This window comes from Sceloporus occidentalis, unplaced genomic scaffold, assembly GCF_023333645.1.
Source record: "Sceloporus occidentalis isolate IW3139 unplaced genomic scaffold, rSceOcc1.0.p SCAF_1, whole genome shotgun sequence".
In the NCBI taxonomy this organism is placed as follows: domain Eukaryota; kingdom Metazoa; phylum Chordata; class Lepidosauria; order Squamata; family Phrynosomatidae; genus Sceloporus; species Sceloporus occidentalis.
In genome coordinates, this window is record NW_028316981.1 from 109,756,720 (window position 1) to 109,777,625 (window position 20,906).

The window sequence follows — 20,906 nt, forward strand, 5'->3', positions numbered from 1 at the left end:
ACAGTTGGACTGACCCTCAGATCTCTCTGGTTAGGAGAGTGGATGGAAGGAGAGATAGATATTACACATCGATCTCACCTTCCTTTACGAAATGACTCCTACCGCTATATCTCCCCCTGCCCCACACTACTCCAATGGGAGCCCCATGGTTGTGCTCACTTCCTCTTTCCAAAGGGAAGCTTCTTACCTGATTATGTCCAAAAGTGGGCAAAGCTGATTTCAAAACCAGTAAAAGGGGTTCAGTCATGTAAACCCATTGGGTGACCTTGGGCAAATCATACTTTCTCAGCCCCAGAGGACAGCAATGGCAAACCCCCTCTCAGGAAACCTTATCAAGAAAACCCCATGATAGGATTGCCTTAGGGTCACAATAAGTCAGAAACGACTTTAAGACATACAACAACAAACTCCTCCCAAACTCAGACCGCAGAGTTGTCTCCACTTCACATCAAGCACTAAATTGTTACATAAGAGGAAATGTTTCACAGCTGACCCTAGCCTAGTTAGCAAGCAACAGGTCTTGGGTATATCCCAGCTGAAGAAATGTGTCTTCAACCACTGGTTGGGTTATTTGGTCTTTACTTTCTTCAGAATTGACTGGACTAAGAACTCAAAGTCAAACTGAATCATCAGCAGGTCTTCCCTGCTCATTACGATAGCTGTCATTATAGCTACCAATGGAAGAAGATAGGAATGTGAATGAGAGGGAAACAATTGTTGAAAATGGGAGGAACCACGTGATTGTGAATTGTGGCTATGACATGCCAATTGGAGAAGTGAGGGGCAATGGGAGATATAACGTTAATAGGGTGGGCATGAAGGATAAAGGAAGACAAGATCAATGCTTGAAATCTATCCCGTCTTCCACTCACCCTGCTAGCCCAAAAGAACCTAAGGTCATCCCAATCATACCACAAACCTCAAACTGTTCCTCTGTAATGCCAGGTTGGTGAGGAACAAATCTCATATTATCTACAATTTGTTGGAAGAGGAGAATGCCGACCTGGCCTGTTTTACGGAAACCTTGCTGGGGGAGGATAGTAATGTGACCTGGGCTAAAGCTCTCCCAGCTGGGTATACCGTCAAGGAGCAGGTTAGGGAAAGTGGGCGAAGGGAAGGAATTGCCTTGGTCCATAAACGTACCATCACCTTGACTAGGAAAACAGATCACATTGAGTGTATTTACCTGACCTTGAAGGCTAGGGACATCTGGGGATTCTGTTGGTATACCGTCCACCCCGTTGCCTAACGGACTCCCTGGCCAAGCTGACACAGCTGGTCTCGGAGTTGGTGTTGAAGTCTCCCAGGCTTCTTGTCCTGGGCGACCTCAACAACCCCTTCGAAGCCAACTCATTAGATCTATCAGGTGCGGCTCGGTTGTTCATGGATTCCATGACAGCCATGGACCTGTCCCAATTAGTCTCAGGTCCAACACATTGTGCTGGTAATACACTCAATGTGGTCTTTAGTACAGAACAGGAACATCCGTGGGCAGATGTAAATCAGATTTCTGCCCTGTCATTTTCTGGTCAAGATGGGACTGAAGACTACTTCCTATGTCCCTCTCAGGGGTGGAGGACCTATTAAAATGGTCCGCCCTCAAAAGCTGATGGAACCCAAAAAGTTCCAGGAAGCTCTAGAGGGACTTATGATTGGGAACGACAACAATTCTGTTGAAGCCTGGAACAACGATCTTACCAGGGTTATCGACACTATCGCTCCCGAGCGTCCTTTCCAGCCCATTTCAAATAAAAAAACATGGTATACGGAAAATCTTTGCCAAATGACGTGGGCTGCGCAATGACTAGAGTGCCATTGGTGGAAACATTGATGTTTATCTGACAATACACGCCATGAAAACCTATTGGATTCTTATGGAGTGGCAATCAATGCTGCAAAGAATTCTTTCTATGCTGCACATATTGCATCAGCAGAGTCTCGTCCAGCAGAGCTGTTCAGGGTGGTTAAAGAGCTAACCCAACTGTCTCCCACCCTGAATTCGTTACTAGAACCAACTATAGTCTGCTGTGTTGCCTTTAATGGCTTCTTTGCGGATAAAAGTGTTGCTTATCACCATTAAAGCCCTATGTGGCTTGGGCCCAAGTTACTTGAAGGAACGCCTCTCCCTACACCCTCTGCCCCGCACTCTCAGAATATCCAGGAAGAATTTATTAGAATATCCAAAGACCAAACTAATATCAACTTCCCACAAAGCATTTACTGTCATGGCCCCTAAATTGTGGAATAGCTTACCGGAAGAGATCCGACTGATCACTACCTTAGATGCCTTTAAGAAGGCACTCAAGACGGATCTCTTCAGGCAGGCCTACCCCCCTGATCTTCTGTAGACAACCATAAAGAGACACCCCACTCTGAACATGTCTGTAAGACTAGATGTTGATATAGTGATTTTTACTGATGTTAATGAAATGGTGTGATTTTATGGACTGTATTTTATATGGAACTATAATTCTATTTTTATTGATGTAATCCCGCCTCGATCTGAAGGGAGATGCGGGAAATATAAATAAAAACTATTATTATTATTATTATTATTATTATTATTATTATTATTATTATTTTCCTCAAGTAACTGATTTCTTTTGTGGGAGAGCAGCAGCATCTCAAGGAAGTTCCAAATGAGAGATGTTTTTGACTGCAAGATTCTGCACAACTATAGCTTACCTAGTGGCAAAAAATGATCGAAGGGGAGAGGTGGGGGAGGGGGGAAAGGTAACCCCCAAGCATAAGGTCTGTTCTCGCAGTGCAGACACGTGTCATAACATTATACCTGAACCAACTCACCTTGTCTTATAAACATACACTATAAATTATTGAGAGCAAGCTGTACTAAACTGCCAGCACACCAGTTCAGGAGAAAAATGGAATGTAGTCTTCCACTGTCCTGGCTAGAAAGCTTCCTGAAAAAAGTGAGTAGTGATATTAAATAAAGGCGGGTTACAGACTGCCAAAAAATACGTATGGAATACGTATTAGGGTTAGGAAGGGGCGGTGCTTCCGCACCCCCCTAACCCTAGTACGTATTCCATACGTACAACATGGCGGCGCCCCTTCCACATGGGGGCCGCCATGTTTACATATCAGACGCATAGCATCCAGACGTGTCACGGCGCCTATGACGTTGCGAATGCGCCAGCGGCGCCTCGCGACGTCACAGAGGCGCCGCAAGAAGGAGCTCCATTTTGGAGCTCCTTTTTTGCTCCGCGTGGGAGCCGCGTGGTGGGGCTGCTGCGGCTCCCGCATGGAGCAAACGGCGGCGGTGGCAGACCGCCTCAAAGCGGTGGACTATAACCCGCCATAATTTGGATCAAGTTATCTTTATATTAGCTTGGGATCAGGATTTATTGGGGGGGGGGGTTGTTTAGTCATGAGGAATGTGTGTGAAGAATTTGTTAGCAGGCACATTCCTTCCTACTGAATCAGGGTGACTAAGCAGGTATTCCTATCTCTAGATAAAACTAACTTTGCTGCAGTAAGGAGAGCTAAAATACACTGAATGATTAAAAAATCAAGGAAAAAATTATATCATGGCCAAGTTTATTCATGTCCTTTGTCACTATGATAGTGCCGTTTGTCATTGCAAATGTCTGCAACATTTCCCTTCAAGCTTAGCAAGAGCTCACACTATTTTTGGTGCAGAAATCAGGGAGGGGGAGGAATTTTAACAGTATACAACACTAGTTCATGTGAATTTCCTGCAAAATTTCTTTACCGAAATGGCTAACATACAAGAGTTCTGTAATGTGCACCTTGTGCCTTCAGCTATCCACTAGAGTGCAAAACATATTCTCTTAAAACAGCAGTCTCCTGAGCTGGCCTTGCAAAAGTTCAGTGCTGTGTACAACATCTAGCATACTCTTGGCAACATTAAGAGGAGTATCCCCATATATTTTAAATAAAGCATACCTTATAAAAAGCTTGGAGATCTCCAATGGGGGGAGAAACAGTCAAGTAATCTGGAAATTTATCCTGCAGGTGAGCAATCAGCATTCCAAACTGAGTGCCCCAGTCTCCTAAATGGTTTATTCTGGACAGTAAAAAAAAAAGCATAAAACAAGCAAAAACTGTGAGCAAAAAAGAAATGTTTGTAGCAGAACAGAGTTATGAACAAGATTCATGCCTTATTATGACATATTCTACTTAAGGGCATTCCATCTAAAGAATTACACACAAAAAAGTTGTATGAAAAAGTGCTTTGAGAGGTCACAACTAGGATTTTTTTTGTGTGTAGTTAGCATCGTTTATCATGTTATGAGTTTATGAAAAAATTTCTAGTTACGCTGAACCTGAAAGAATCCCATCTAAAACCCTGATGGACCACTCTCAGTCAGAACTTACAATCCTGAGCTAGACAGACTGTGGCCTGAAGGAGTATCAGAAAGACAGCCTCTGATGTTTGGCATCGGGCTTGGAAATATCTCCACAGAAGTTTCTATAAAATAACAACATCACTTCTGTGAGAGTGGCCCTGTACAGAAAGTGAATAGCGGCGGCCTGAGGGCAGAGTCAGGGCTGAACGTCTTGATGCTTGACATCCTTATGCTACCGCTAGGGCGCCATTTTGGCACTTGCCAGTCCACACGGTGCATGCCATGACACACGTCCAGCGCAGCGACAAACGGCATTGCGCCAAAGGGGTGTCATCACGCCACCCCATTGGTGCCCCTTCTAGGGTGCAAAAAGGAGCGGCTTGGGGCGGCTTCTTTTTGCGTCCTCCGAAGGCCGGAACAGAGCCGCAGTATACGGTTGCCACAGCCCAGATCCGGGTCAAAAAGGGGCAGCATCTCCCTGCCCCTTCCAACCAATCTGTACAGCCCCAATGTTTTCATACTATTCAAACAGGGAATGCAGCAATGAATATATTTAGACACATTTTAGTATTTGTACCATTACTCCTTGATGGACTTACCTGAGAACATCATCCCCCACAAATTCAAAGAGACGGCTCATGCTCTCCCCAATTATAGTTGATCGTAGGTGACCAACATGCATCTCTTTGGCAATATTAGGAGAGGAGAAATCAATCAACACCTTTATGGACAAGAAATTGAAAAATAAGCTAACTGTAAACAGTACAAAATGTTTTTTAACTGCATGCGTGTGTGTGTGTGTGTGTATAGCGGTATCCATATATTTTGAGTGGACAATGAGCACAAACATTGACCTGACATTATGGAAAACACATATAAGCAATGTAAACAGGGAGCTGTGTATAGTGTATTATAAAATAATTATTAATAACATCCAAGAAATACTAGAAGACATCATAATGATCACTGCCAAGTGCACAAGATATAAGCAGAGAAAATGCATATCTAGCTTAAGTTATACATTTTCCCAAACAACCTTGAAAATTATTCCTCTCACAAATCAAGCAAAATATTTGTACTTCTCCAAAATACAGAAGGTGAAAACTAGCATACACTCTGCCAAGGTAATCTAACAGGAAAATATACAAGACTTTCCCTTTCACATCAATAGAATTTCAGGTTGCATTGCTCACTTGCTCAACACTGAGAAGATCAAACAGCAGTAAAGCCAACTCAGAAGAATCAAGACATCACCTAAGTATTCTAAGCTTGTGTGATTGTTATTTTAACATGGACCATATTAGACAACTTCTCACAGTAACTGTCACAATAATGGATGAGGAAGCAATATTAAATGGTTACAACTGAGAGGAAGCAATATAAAATGGTTTAAAGTAGTAAAATTATATACTTTCCAATACAGTATTTATGTTTACAACACATGCACACACGAACACACAGTATTTGAAAGATAATGTTCTCATCTAGAAAGATTTTCTGAATAGAATCTTGTGCAGATCATTAGATTATTTTTCAGATATAAAAGGAATTTCTACTAGTTCTCAACATGAATAGATCTGGAAAGAATTTAGGATTACCTAATTTATAAAAAATATTCTAAACATGCTATAGGATTAAATTAACAAGATTATGTGTCTTTATGTGTACTGAACAGGAGGCACCCCTTTGGGGGAGGAAAAGGCTTGTTTCTTTCTTGCATAGGAAATGGAGGCACCTATTATTATTAATCTACCTTTAAAAATCTGTTTTTAAGATTTAAAGTAGATCTCTGTGCATTCTGAAGCATAAATAATACTAATAATATGCTTTAGTTATATTTCCCGCCTCTCCCTGTGGATCGAAGTGGGATTACAACATAAAGTAAAAATACAAAAATACGATAAAGATATATCACTAAATACCAGGTCAGAATCAGCTAGGCCACAGTATTTCTGATTTCTATGTATGGTTGTGAAAGCTTGAGTGTGAAGAAAAGTAACAGGGAAAAAGCAAAAACTAATCATTTATAAAGTGATGCTGGCTGATAGTTCTACAAAAACTACGAGCTATCAAAAACACAAAATAAGTGATCCAAGCGCTAATTAAGGCTGAATTCTTACTAGAGGCCATTTCTGGTCTGTGATCAAAATAAACCAGTTCATTTACTAGAATCTGAAATAGTTTAACTGAGACTATTGCACTTTGCATGCATCAAGAGATGACATGATTCACCAGAAAAGGCAATAATCCTGGGAAAAGTTGAAAACAGTAGAAAAAGAGGGATACCACATTACGGGTGGACTGAATTAATCAAGGGAGCCATGGCCCTGAATTTGCAAAATCTAAGCAGGGCTGTTGATGACAAAAGCTCTAGAAGGTCTCTCATTCACAGGGTTTCCATAAATTGAAGCAGACCCAACAATAAAGAACCCCCCAAAACAATCAACATTCATAAAATGCTTCCTTGTCTATAACTGGGTGGATGGGGAATAATTTAAAAAAAATTTCCAGGATCAGTTGCTCTTGGACTGTTGCTCTAGAGAGCTCCTACAAACTCTGGGAGGGGAAGGAGCTCTGCAAAAGCAGGCAAAGGGGAGGAGGAAAAGCCCTCACAGATGCACAGCCATGCAATGTGGTGGTACTCTCGATCTCTTGAGCATCTGGGGATAAAGGTAGATTAAATAAGCAGATATTTATATTTGGTTAAATACAAATATCATCATAAACATCCATCAACAGCACTTAAGAGACAATAACGTACTGTATGACAAGACGGTTTTATGGGAAGAGAATAAAATTGAAGGAGTTATGGTAGGGAAGGGTCAAAGTAGGGAAGGATTAAGGGAAGTAAAAAAAGGCAAAAGAGAGAAGAAAGAGGGAGATTCGGGAAGGTTATGAACTTGTAGGGCTGTTTATTGTTTTAAAGCAGAGGTAGGCAACCTGCGGCCCGGATGCGGCCTGGTGAGGCCTTGGGACTGGCCCCAGCCCAGTCCTGCCGCCGATTGCCGCCGGGGCCTTTGGCCTCTCGCGCGAGAGAGCATGGTGAGGCAATTGTCTATAGAAGCCTCAGAAACATGCATTTATCTTAACATTTTTTTTAAAAAATCAGCAAATTTTTCCATGTGTCCTCCATTTTTATAAAAGTGTCCTCAATTTGAAAATTTTGTCCTACATCTGTCCTGGTTTATTTATTTATTTAATTTTGTAAAAAAAAAAAAATTAAATAAATATTTAATTATTTATTTTTTGGCTTTGCCCCCAGTTGTCTGAGGGACAGCAACCTGGCCCCCTGCTCAAAAAGGTTGCCTACCCCTGTTTTAAAGTAACCAAATAAGGAGAGCTATTAAGTAAGGAATGAGATTTTAGAAGGGCTGAAAATGGGTAAGGGTAGAGTTGAATGATTGGTTTAAGGGGAAAATGTTATTGGATGTGTGGGTTATAAGTAAGGTATATGTCGATGTCTGCTGTTTAAATATGTTTGTTTGTAAAATTTAGGAATTTTGTTTTGTATGTTGTTTTGTTAAGTTGTATAATAACCTAATAAACATACTTATTAAAAATAATGTACTGCATGACCATACTTTTTTCCTTTTTCCAGTAGCAGGAGGCTGAACTCCATTCACCAACAAGCTGCTCAGTTGTCTGGATACAAAATCCTTTTTCAGGTGTACATTAATGAAACCTTCAGAGAAACATAATAAGCATGAATAGCTGCTGGAACAACAAAGATTACAAAACTTTGATTTTCTCTGTACTGAGCAAACATTTTACACAGCATACAATACTCCAGAATTATCTCTAGTCAAGTAGTATGACATCTACAGTCACAGTGAACGTACATTTGGCACACAAGAAACATAAATGTTCTCTAAATCATCTTGGTCAGCAATGAGTTATCTTAAATGAGGGTTTGTGAATAACCACCACTCACAATGTCCTTTGATGCCACAAAAGAACTGAAATATAATTGCTGACCACCAGCATGGAAAACCTTTTCAGTAAAACTTTTTTTTACTGCGTGTCATGCCTCCAGAGCATCTTTGATGCTCTTGAAACATATATTTAGTTGAGATTATATTAGCTTTTTATGTATTAGTTTAGAAGGGAAAATAGAGATCTACAGCTTTAAGAAAGACAAGGATTGTGGGAAATCCCAGGGTCTTATGCTGTCTCCCTCTGGTTAGTTTCAGTGTGTAGTAAGATTTCAGCCAAGTCAGACCTGGAGAGAGTATTTTCCTTTGACAAAAAGATAAGTCCACAAAGGAAGAAAGATAGTCCTCAAAAGAAAGATAGAATACATCAAGAAGAGAGCAAGGTATTTAGGAAGGACTATTGAAAAAGAAGAAATCAGTTTTGTGTTTTTTGTGTTTAACCAGTAAAGCTTTTGGAAACTTAAGAAATTTGTGGACAAGTCTTTTGTTCTGGCTGTGTTCCCGAGAGCCAGAGGCCTTACTACACCCAAAGTCCATAGCATCGCTCTTGGGACAAAACACTGCGTAACTCAATTCACGCCCCAATGCTATGTAATAGTACTGTTCAAAATGGTGGTCTTGCACAAGGTGCAAGCTATTGGTTGCTGGTCACAATGAGCTTTCTGGAAACAAAGCAGTTGTTGGTCAGTGGGCACAAATATGTGCCCTACTTCTGCAGTAGGGAAAAACTTGCTGGTTCCCAGCATCAGACAGCTTAGGATGCATTGCTATCGAACAACATTCTTTTATCACGGACATTTGTAACATCTGCTTTGCTAAGTATTTTTCTCTGTAAAAACAACAGAACATATGATCATATTTTCTTTTAATTATAGTTACTAAAGATGCTTCTTATCTGTCACAAACAATACTGGACTTGAATGTCACAAAATGAATTGGGCATCCTAAGATATGCCCAGATTAAACATTCCCATATATGGAAATTAGCATAACACAGTAGTGGAGTGGCACATGTCAGAATTCCTAATATTGACTGAGATTCTTTAGGGCCACAACCTTCTAAACCAGTGATTCACAAACTCTGATTCTCCAGAAGTTTTGGACTTTAGTTCCCAGAATTCCTGACAGAGCGCCAAACTGGCTGGGGCTTCTGGGAGTTAAAATCCAAAATACTTTGAGAACCAAAGTTTGGGAACCATCATATATATATATAATTCATCCCTCAAGGATCCAGAACTTTTTATCATGATGTGAAGTTGAAGGCTTTCATGGAAAGCATCCATAGTTTTTTGTAGGTTTTTCGGGCTATGTGGTCATTTTCTAGAAGAGTTTCTTCCTGACGTTTCGCCAGCATCTTCTCAAAGATGCCAGCCACAGATGCTGGAGAAACTCTTCTAGAACATGGTCACATAGCCTGAAAAAACCACAACAAACTTTTTTATCATGATACTTGTATTATAATAATGAGCCTTTTCATCATAATACTAGTAATGTCATATTTAGATGAATAGTAAAGCAGGTAAGGATTAATCATACCAGGACCAGCAATTTCAACCTTCTCAATGCATTCATTGTCAGGAATGTTTCTGGCAATCTTGTCAGCAATTTCTCGCGGGCTTACTTTTTGCTCCTTTGTCTTAAGCAGAATCTGGAAAACACAGCAAAATGTGTCAATGCAATTGCTCACTAAGGAAAAAAGAGAACATCATGGCCCATTGTCGCTTTGTAATTTATAGTTTTTAATTGTGAATTGCATGTTTTTTATTGACTTGTTGTATCATAATTGTATTGTATTTTATACTGGGTTGTGATCCCACCTCAATCCACCTGGGAGAGGTGGGAAAATGTAAATAAATATTATTATTATTATTAATAATAATATTAATATTAATATGAAGCCACCGACATCTGGGCAGTCCGGTGGCTTCAAGCTGGCTTTCCGGCATAATCGGGACATGCAGTGTCTAAACACTGTGTGCTTAGGACACCTAGAAGCGGGCTTTTTTGGGCCGTCTGTTCCAGCCCTAAGCCAGAACAGTTCAAGTGGTTATTCTGAGTGCAATTTCCAAGGGTATGTATTTCGTTAACAATGACTACTATGCATTAAAAAGGGCAGTGTCACTGTTCTTCATGAAAAGAAGTGATTAGCTCCCACCTTGTTATATTTCACCTCTGTATTCATACAGACCTCTGTCTACTGATCTCACTTGTTGTGGAAAGTATTTTGAACTTGTGGGGGCTGAGTTGTGGGGCATCTTTTTTGTTGTGAGGATTTTTTAAAAGCTGTTCTGAATTTTGTAAGATTTCCCTTCTTTTATATATCTGGATTATTTTATTCCAAACTAATCTGAATGCCATTTGTTGGAAAAAGTTGGCATATGAACAGAATGAATGAATAAAATAAATGGCCTCCTATTGATAAAGGTGAACAATTCTATGCTTCCAATTATGAATTGTTATTTCTAAGAAGTAACGCTCCAGAACAAGAGCAATATATTGCTTTGTTTCCAGGATATCGTCCCTGAAGTAAGAGAGGGGTGTACGTGCCAGGCGACAGTCTCTCCATGTGACCTGCCAATGGGGAGGAGAGAGCCATCACAAATGTGTTTTGTCTTTGTACGCGTTCATTAGCATGGTGTGCCTGCACTCTCAGCCAGAGGAGCCGGAAGACTATTAGTTTTAGAATTACATTGCTTACTTTCACCCACTCCACATGCACTCACATCCTCAGCTCTCCCCCGCCACCTTTTGGGAGACATTAACAAATCTCCTTCAGAACATTTATTGTTTACCTCAGCCAGTAATGAATACATGCCAATTATATATTAAGAATCTGCAAGTTCCTGTTCTCTCATGTGGTACAGGGAACTCCAGAATGCTCAAAACAGCCAATGTTTCATTTTTTTTAACATGGAGTAAAAAAGATTGGTTATTTGTTTTGTTGTTTAGTAAGCACTCGTGACATTTAATCAACATGGCATTCTGAGTAGCAAAAATGGAAGGGGGAATTATTGTTATAAGAATAGATATTATTTTAACACAAATTACCATGTATTGCAAGGTCTGGAGATTAGTAAAATCAATTACACTGAAATTAATGAGTAGCCAGTGCCTGCAAAACAGTACCAGAAACAGTAACTTTAAGTACTGAAAGATCATGCTGCCAAAGAAAAAGCTGGAAAAGCATATAAGAGTAGAGACGTTGTATAAAGCAGCTTTTGTCTATACCTCTCTTAAGAGGGATTGCTGGGAAGGCACTATATATCAAGGTACAAAACAATAAAAACATTGAGAAACCTGCACTGGACAAAACTCCTAGCAGCAACTTAATTGGGGTAAAGTGGCGGTCAAAATATATTTTAAAAGGCATCGCTAGCTTGTGATGGGCTGGCCGACAACCAGACACATATGCTAATGAGCTCTGCAAAGAAGAGAACATAGATTTGTGGAACTGTTTTTCCAAAAGAAGTTCATGCACAGTGGCTGCCGGCTGGCACGTATCAGTTTTGTTTGGAAAGCAACCTCTGCCAGCTAGTTTGCCAGTTAACAATTCTACCATCTTCGTAGGAATGTGGCAAGGAGCCAACCTGGGAACATAACATGATTTTATTCCACTAGTGGAAAATTATATTGTTTGTTGTATGGTAAGAAACATTTATTAAGCTTTTAAGAAGTTCTCTGTTGTTCATGGTGTAAGTTACTAAAAAGAGTTGGGCCTCAAATAAGCCATTTTATTGGGAGATTGCATCATTCCCAAGGGGAGCATAGGCAACTGTGCTGTGTCTCAGAGATAAGGAAGGAGACTTAGAGATCTTTAAACAGAGGCTGGATGGACATCTTTCAGGGATGCTTTGATTTAGATTTCCTGCATGGCAAGGGGGTTGGATTGGATGGCCCTTGCAGTCTCTTCCAACTCTATGATTCTATGATTTTCTCCTTGTAGGGCCATACAGTCTGCCATAAACTGAAATGATGCAAATCCAAAAGTGGGCAGATGCCTATTTTAAAGATGAACTGCTGCTCCTGAAGTCTTCTGAAACAGCAATTCACCCCACCCCTTTCTTTTGCACCACAAAAGAGGGATCTAGCAGAGCCAAGGGCCATAAAAATACCATTGGGGCTTTGCGTAATTGTGCCCTAGAACAACTGTGGGCCAGGTTTGTTTTTTTGTTGCTGGACACTGCAATGGTTTTTGCACTATGCCTATGGTGACTTTGGGCAAATCACACTCTCTCAGCCTCAGAGGAAGACAATTGCAAACTCCCTTTCTACAAATCTTACCAAGAAAAACCTCTAAATAGAAAATGACTTGAAGGCATATACGAGAAATATATATAGCTGTAGGAAGAATCTTGGGGGGGGGGGGGAATCCCAAGGGCCATCACAGCGTGCAGAAAAGGAATACTTGCAAGCCTGTGAACCACATTTTATCCATCCTGTCTTGAAGCCTGATTCCCTTTTACCCTCCTGTACTTACCCAAATTTTATTATTAACCATAAATCATCTTCTTGGTTCTAAACTCACATTAGGTCAGAAAAATGAAAAGGCTTTCTCTGATGTTATGCCTCAACTCAAATGCTTTCATCAAGGAGTCCATTAATATAACTCTCTAAATATCAAAGGCTTTAACACTGTGGCAGAAAGCCTTTGATATTTAGCAACTGAGTTGTATTGGTGGACTTACCATTACTAATATGTAATGTTTCCAGTTTTTACTGCTGCTATTTTTAAGTATCATTGCTGATAACTTATTTTTCTTGTTTTGATGTTCTGTTTCCTTTTTCTGTAATTTCATTATGGCTTTGTGATCACACTGAACTACACAAAGGAAAGTAGAACATGAGTATTTAAATAGATATCCAGAAATGCACAGGAAAGACCCTGTCTAAACTTTTATAAACTTATCTTTAAAACAAATCAAATCATATATGGTTGGAGTCCCTTTATTTCAAGTCTTTTCTGGAAATCTGCTACACAGTGTTCACTCAAATGGGAGTGACAATGTAAGCAACATAACAAAAAACACTTCTAAAATTGTATTTGTATCAACTGAAAAAGACCTTCCTAATACAAAGTTAGGCCCACTAATTACAGCACTGTGTCTTAAACATGTCTTTGTCCAGGTAATTTTGTGTTGTCTGGGATATAATAATAATGATAATTATAGTAACAATTTATTTCTTACCTTCTTCCCAAAGATTAAGGCAGGATACAATACAGATTAAAATACAACCTATTTAGCTGTTGAATCTCTCCCAGCAGGTCATTCCACAGACTAGGAGTGGCTGACAAAAAGGTCCCGAGGGTTGCCAGTCTAGTCCTGACCAACTGAAGTAAATGTCCCGCAGAACCCCTGAGGCAATCCCATATGTAACCTGGACCCAAACAACATAGGGCTTTAAAGATAACAACCAACACTAACTGGCAGCCAATGAAGTGATTGTAATGTTGGTTTGATATGATCAGTTAGATGTAGCAGCAATCAATCTGCCTGCATTAAAGAACCACAGTAACATTCTCACATTACCAATTACCTGAGTGATGCTCATAGCACTGTTACACTGGTAATCACCAAACTTGGGTTGCTGACTTGGTGTCACTGCCAGTGGAGGGTTTTCTAGATCTGGATATGCAGCTTTAATAGCTGCTCCAAAAATGTCCTGGAGGCGGCTGTTGATGTTAACCATGCCTTTTGATGTTTTTCCTCTGTTCCTTTCCTCTTGAAGGCTCTAAAGGAAGATACAAAACTAAACTGTCATTCGTCTAATCAGGGAGTCTCAATGTACTTCAAGCTTGCAATATTGACAAGAGACCATCACCAGCCCTATATTCATTTTTTTTTCATTTCAAAATGACATTTTAGCAAGCATGTGTATGCTTGTGCACAGATAATTTTTTGAGATCTAATTGGTTTTTCTTCTTTCTAAGGGGGAGAGAAATACTCTGCAGGATTGTGTCATGCCTTGGATGAACAAGGCATTCTGTAATCTCTGGCTGTGTCTGGTTCCGTCCATTTCTGAGTGTAACAGGAGGAACACTTCTCTACACTTCTGTGCTTCATCCCTCTGATAAGCTACTGTGTTATTTTTAACAAGTACAGGGTGCAATCTCAAAATAACTGTATAGTTGTTACCTGCAGGTACTTACCTTTCCAGAGAGAGAAAATGATCTTCTCTGTTTGATTTGTGTGGCTGAGATGAAGAAAAACAGGCTGAAGTTCTTCATGGCCAGCAGATACACTTGCAAACACAGTAACTCACAAGGGATCTGCTGCCACTGATAAAAAAGGGTGTCATTTTACCAAGCTGTCTGTATGCTTTCCTAGACGTGCAGGTTAGCAAGGAAGGATTGCAGCCACCTTGGTAAAGCAGCAGGCTTTAACTACTTTGTCCAGAGAAGAACTACTACAATGCAAGGAGACAATTGTCCCTTGCAATATTTTCATTCAGACATATCTAAATATACTATGGAAGAAAAGCCATTAATATGACTTAATAATTCTTTCCCCAAACCTGAAAAGCAAAGTACTAATGAGGGTTAATACCCAAATAAAGGTTAGGAAAATGATTTGTAGGGATGCACAGGAACAATGGTAACATAACTGCAGAGAAACAACACTTCTATTTTAGCTCTGCCAGTACCTTGAAAACTTTATAGGCCCTGTTTTTCAATACATCACTAAAATAGAATTATACTGTGCAATTACTAAAAGGAGAAGAAGTTTAACAGTAAGTAGGAAAGTTTTTGCTGTGTTAATCACAGCCACATCTCCGAGGGAAGCAATTCTAATTCACAAAGCTCCATATTTATTGGTTTTATTTTTCTTGAACATAAGCAGTCACTTCACCTTCCCTTGTCCTTTGCTACCCACGCATATTATGTATCTTCTCCACTATGTTCTGCACCTTTTATCCTTGCTGCAGCACAACTAGTTACAGGTACTGTGCATCTTCTCCAACCTACAGGCCTCACATGTGCACTCACACACTCTTCACATAGCTTTTCAACTTTTCCTCCTCTTCTTCTGGACCTGGCACTTGTTTCCTTACATTAAGTAAGCTCCTGACTCTCAAATGGTCTCCTCAATGCCAGCTTTTGACTTCTACTAAGGATCCTGGCCACAGATCCTGCCTTGATCCTTTCTTGGTGTTGACATGACAGCTCATTTTCATCTGGCAACCCCACCAGCCACTCACAATCACAAGTTCTCAAGCACTTCATGAGCAGTTTTTTCACAATGGTTGGTTGTTGTTTTTAGAATCACGACAATCATAAACATTTCCTTTTCCTGCACTGCAGACTACATGGGAAGGTAACATACCTTTTGAAGAACATTTAAGCGATATTTAAGTCTTGCATTCTCTTCTCGTAATCCCTCCAAGTTTGGAGAAACTCCCAAACATTTGAAGTTTTTCAAATGATCAATTTCAGCAGTCAGAAGCTTGATTTCTTTCTCCTAGAAAGAGAAATAAAATCAGCAGTATTTTCCTATGGTAAAGCAGGGGGACTCTCTCTCTCTTTAGGGTTCAATAAGTGGAGGCACCAGTGAATTGAAGAAAGCATTTATTTAGACATGGCAGGCAAAGTCTGGCAAGCCTAGAGTCAGATAAGCCCAGAATCTGACCAGAAAATAGGCATCTATACCCAAATTCTATGGAATCCTTGAAAATTCTATGGCCCCAGTAATCAAGCAATAAAATGCTTACAGCAGTGATATTAACTACCCAAAATGAGCAAGTACTAGTCCCAAAACACATATGCCACACTTGTTTCTTGCAACTTGCACTGCTGTTCTAACTAATATCTTGATCCGCAGAATGGGTAAAGTTGCTTGAGAACACGGGTAAAAATGTGTGTTGCATGTTTAACTTGTTATTTCTTGAGTTTCCTTCCAGCCTAGTAACTTCCCAGCTTCCAAAAATTTATCTGAATTTTTTTCTTCAGCATATCTCTACATTACTTCAACCTTATGGTCCCTCTGACTCTTCCCTTCAGTAATAATTAGTGCATACTGAATCATAGCTTTAGCTACTTTCTAACTGTTTTTTGTGGGTTTTTCAGGCTTTCTAATTTTTATTGCCTAGCATCAAACAAATTGCAACTTTTGTTTATTTTTCCATGTGACACTACTGAGCTTCCACTTGCAACAGGTGGTATATTAACACTGTTGATTGCAATTACTTATTAACCACTAATGACTAATTTTTTGGGGAGGGGGCTTTATGTTAGAGGTGTGGAACCCCCACCCCACAAACCAAATGTAAACCAACAACTGCAGCCCCATCTCCAATTTGGGTTTCCAGATTCTCTCAATTGCACAATCCACTACAATTCTCACTCTGGTTTATTTATAACATTGTCTTGCTAGGCTCCCCAACAGCAAAGATGATGGAACAAATTAGGGGGGGGGGGGGGAATGCTTGTATGAAAAGATTTTTGTCGCTGTATTCAACAACAGCAAGAATCATGCCACTAATGTCACCCACTTTTAGTTCTTGCTTCACCTAGCTTCGACTATAGTTACACCTTTTGCTGAAATACAGTAATTCCCCAAAAGGTTTCTGCAAGGTAGTAAAGACTATGGGGGAAAACTATAATGAACAGTCGGGTTTGAACAGTATCATACTCTAAACTAAACTGTTCATGATAATGTTCACCTACACAAGAAATAAAATATTTATTTATTTAATAAAATTAAATAAAATATTTTTACTCATTTCATACAAGGAATGAAAAAAACTAAGAGGTGGCCTATACTCTCCTGCATAACAGAAGGCATCGAGATTATACACTGCACCACAGGGATGTTAGAGGAGTTTTCATCTGGGAGACCAGTTCACCGTAATCCAACATTTTCTTTTGTTGTTAACTGCCTTTGTGTCAATCTTGACCCATGGCAACCCTTCTGATGAGATATCCCCAAAGCCCCTTGCCCTCCACTGCTCTGCCCAACTCCTGCAAACTCATACTCGTGATCTATTTAATCGAGACCATCCATCTGGCATGTAGCCTTCCTCTCTTTCTACTTCCCTCCACCTTTGCTAGCGTGATTATTTTTTCCTAATAATTCATGTCTTCTCATGATGTTTCCAAAGCAGTGGCGTCACTGTGGTGTGTGTGCAAGGGGTGGGGGCCGCATTGGGTGACGTCCCAGAAGGAGGGTGACACCCCAGAAGAGGGGGATGACACCTGGCCGGCCCCCTGCCGGTGCTTAGGCCTGTACAGGTGCCCCACGGAGCCATGCAGGTGCCACTCCAGGTCTTAGGGGAGGTCTCTGGCCCACCCAGACGGCCATTTCCTCAGCCTTCGCGGCGCCCACCCGTTTCCCCGGCCTGCAGAGCTAATTCCCTGGCCTACGGAATTCCCACCCCCCAGAGGTCCTGCCCCCCTGCCCCAGGTGGCACCCAGTGCCAGATCCCCACAGGTTCAAAGTACGCCAGGCTAAGTTTTGTCATCTTGTTTTTCAGGAAGATTTCTGGCTTGATCTACTCTAGGATCCATTTATTTGTCTTTTTGGCTATCCATGGCATCCTCAGTACTCTTCTCCAGCATCACGTCTCAAATGAATTGAGACTCTTCTTATCTTCTTTCTTAACTGCCCGGCTCTCACATCCATACAAGGTAATAGGGAATACGCTGGCTTGTATGATTCTAACTTTTGTGTTGAGTTGTATGTCTTTGCATTTTAGGATCTTTTCTAGTTCTTTCATAGCCGCTCTCCCCATTCTTAATCTTCTTCTGATTTCCTGGACACAGTCCCCATTTCCTACCAGTGTTTGATCCCAGATATGAGAACTCTTTTACTATTTCTATTTCCTCAGTCTAGTTTGAATTTATTTAAGTCCTCTGTGGTCATTATTTTTATTTTCTTTACATTCAACAGTAATTTGTCTAACCTACTCTTCAAGTAGTTACTGCTTGATCTTAAGCAATAAATTAGCCAGGTTGAGAAACTGTAATTCCCATACAGTGGCCAGGTTTATTAAGGATGCACCCGCACTGCAGAAGTAATTCAGTTTGACACCACTTTAGCTGCCATGGCTCCATTCCTATAGGATTCTGGGAACTATACTTTACTGTGACACCAGGGCTCTTTGATGGAGAAAGCTAAGTATTTGACAAAAGGACAGTTTCCAGATTTCCACAGAACTGAGCCGTGGCGTCAAATTGGATTATTTCTTCAGTGCAGATGCAGCCTAAGTCATTCAGCACAAACACGGTAGCAAAACTTGACCTTGGTGTCTCCACCACTAGAATGGCCTCAAGAAGAGTGGAAGCTTTTTTCTCTATACTAGTTTAGAGATTTTGGAATATTACCTCACTCTAAAGTATAACCCCGACTACAGCAAGTAAGGGGGAAAGCTATTATAATTTGAAGATGTCTTATGGTATGATCACCCCACTTAATAATAAACCAGTTTGGATCAACTGGGTCTGGATGTCGTAATGAACTCATTGGTATAAAACAGAAAGTGAAAACACTTCCTGTCCATGTAATAATGAACCAAGGGGTGAATCATGTGGCCCTCCAGATGCTGGACTGCAACTCTCACTAACCTTGCCAGCATAGTTGCTTTTGCATCCTGAGAAAATAGTGAGGTCCCTCAGTTGGAGGTAATGAAGGAAGAACGAAGGAATGAGAAAAGAAATATGTTTGTAAAACGATGCAAAACTCAGTTATACCAGACCATGCCACAAACAGGGGCTTTGTTTTGTTAATTCTCTCAGTAAGAATTGAATGTAACACAATTGCACTAGCTATTATAAAACCTTTATGAAAAATAAAAGCAGCCATAGAGGTGGGGAAAGAAAGCTATGGGCAGTAGCTCCTGCAGCCCTTCGCCCAGTCTGAAAAGTTATTTTATGGATCTAATTTATTTTTTATGGACTCTTTAACTGGATTAGTTTAATTGTTATATGTTTAATTGTTGTTTTAAGGGGTGCTGGGAAGATTGGGTATTTACATATTATTGAAATTGTAAGCCACTCTGGTTGTTTCTGAAACAGAGAAGCAGGATAGAAATATCTATTATTATTATTATTATTATTATTATTTAAAAAAGAAAAAAGTTAGAGAGATGTCTCCAAAGACATCCTTTATTGATTGTTAGGAGAACAGGTGTCGTTTCCCCCATCTACATTCACCAGACATTGTGAAGGCCACTCTCCTTCCACAACATACAAGTCTTTTCTCCATCCTCAGAAAGGAAAGGCATCTCTTCATCCAATGATGTGACTTTCTTCAGCCTCCTCCCAAAAAGCTTGCTCACAAAACAGGAAAATAATTCTATTCCAGAGACATAAAAAGCCCACCTGCGTCTGAGTGTTTTGGGAGCCAGTATGTTGTAGTCGTTTGAGTTTTGGACTGGGACACTGGGGGACCAGGGTTCAAATCCTGGGCTGGCCCTGAAGACCCAGAGCGGCCTTGGGAGAGTCACACTCTCTCAGCCTCAAAGGAAGGCAAACACAACCCCACTCTGAAAAAATCTAGCCAAGAAAACCCTTTGACAGAGTTGCTGTAAGCTGGAAAGCACTTGAAGGCACACAACCAGCACACAAACACACACACACACACACACTCTTCTGTGTTTCTGGACTGGAGTTATATTTTGATATGGTATCACAAATTGATGTAATAAACCAATCATCTTTATGATGACTGACAAATCAGAAGAACATATCTATATCTATATCACATCAGGCAAGTAAAATTATATTCACATACTTCCATACATGTATATAAGAATAAATATAGGTATACACACATACATAGGATCAGGATGGATAACATTATACACACACACATATATATATATATGTGTGTGTGTGTGTGTAATATACACAGACACATATACTACATATATATCTTGCCTGATGATATATGTGTGTATATACACACACAGACAGACACAGAGTCAACAGGCAAGTAAGACTATATATAAATATATGTGACTCGTAAGGAAGGCTATGGAGATATACATATAGATATACATAAGGCACCGAGCCCTGCTTTCCAGCCAAGCCCAGAATCCCCCCGCCGCCGCCGCCGCCAATGACGGGGCTCCCCCTGGAAGAGGAGGATTCTGGGAGCTGTAGTCCTCAGGGCCGCCTCAAAGGCCGCCAAGTCTGCAGCGAAACACTCCCTTCCGGCTCTCAGTCCTAAACCCGGGTGCCGGATAGAGCGAAGCCCCTGAAGTCTGCCTGCGTGGCGGGAGAGAAGGCGCCGCCTGGGCAGGAGCTAGGAAGGAAGGAAGGAAGGAAGGAAGGGGAGGCCTGCGTTCAGAGGCCCCTCTCCCTCCCCCCTTCACAAAACGGGGCCCATCCGCTTGCCGTCCCTCGCCCTCCGCCCTGAGGCTCCTGACCTGCCGGCAAAGCCGCTCTGCCCACTGAGCCACCTCCACAGCCATCCTCACGGGAACGCCTTCGGAACCGGAACCGGAACCGGAAGTGCTCACCCTGCGCTCTCTATGGCGAGCAGCAACGAGGCGCCACGCCCCGCCCCCGCGGCTGGACCAGAGCGTCTCCTCCGGTTCTCTCGCGCGCGTCACTGGCCCTCGCGCTCCCCCTGGCGGCCGGAGGGGGCACTGCAACACTGCATGCGTAGAGTCCATTCGCTCACCCCCTCCCTCCCTCCCTCCGTCG

The 20,906-nt window shown here is 41.1% G+C and overlaps 1 protein-coding gene across 1 annotated transcript in view; it reads right to left on the reverse strand.

The window, feature by feature from the left end:
- LOC149321951 (arginine--tRNA ligase, cytoplasmic) overlaps positions 1–20,694 on the reverse strand; it is a 36,860-nt gene extending 16,166 nt beyond the window's left edge. The window contains exons 1-7 of the mRNA XM_089531904.1: positions 20,627–20,694; positions 15,586–15,720; positions 13,799–13,993; positions 9,800–9,911; positions 7,913–8,013; positions 4,931–5,052; positions 3,928–4,048 (exon numbers count right to left, since the gene is read on the reverse strand). Of these exons, the coding sequence (XP_089388030.1) occupies positions 3,928–4,048; positions 4,931–5,052; positions 7,913–8,013; positions 9,800–9,911; positions 13,799–13,993; positions 15,586–15,720; positions 20,627–20,671 (831 nt within the window). The 5' untranslated portion in view covers positions 20,672–20,694. The remainder of the gene's footprint in view (positions 1–3,927; positions 4,049–4,930; positions 5,053–7,912; positions 8,014–9,799; positions 9,912–13,798; positions 13,994–15,585; positions 15,721–20,626) is intronic.
- Between the last annotated feature and the right edge of the window lie 212 nt (positions 20,695–20,906).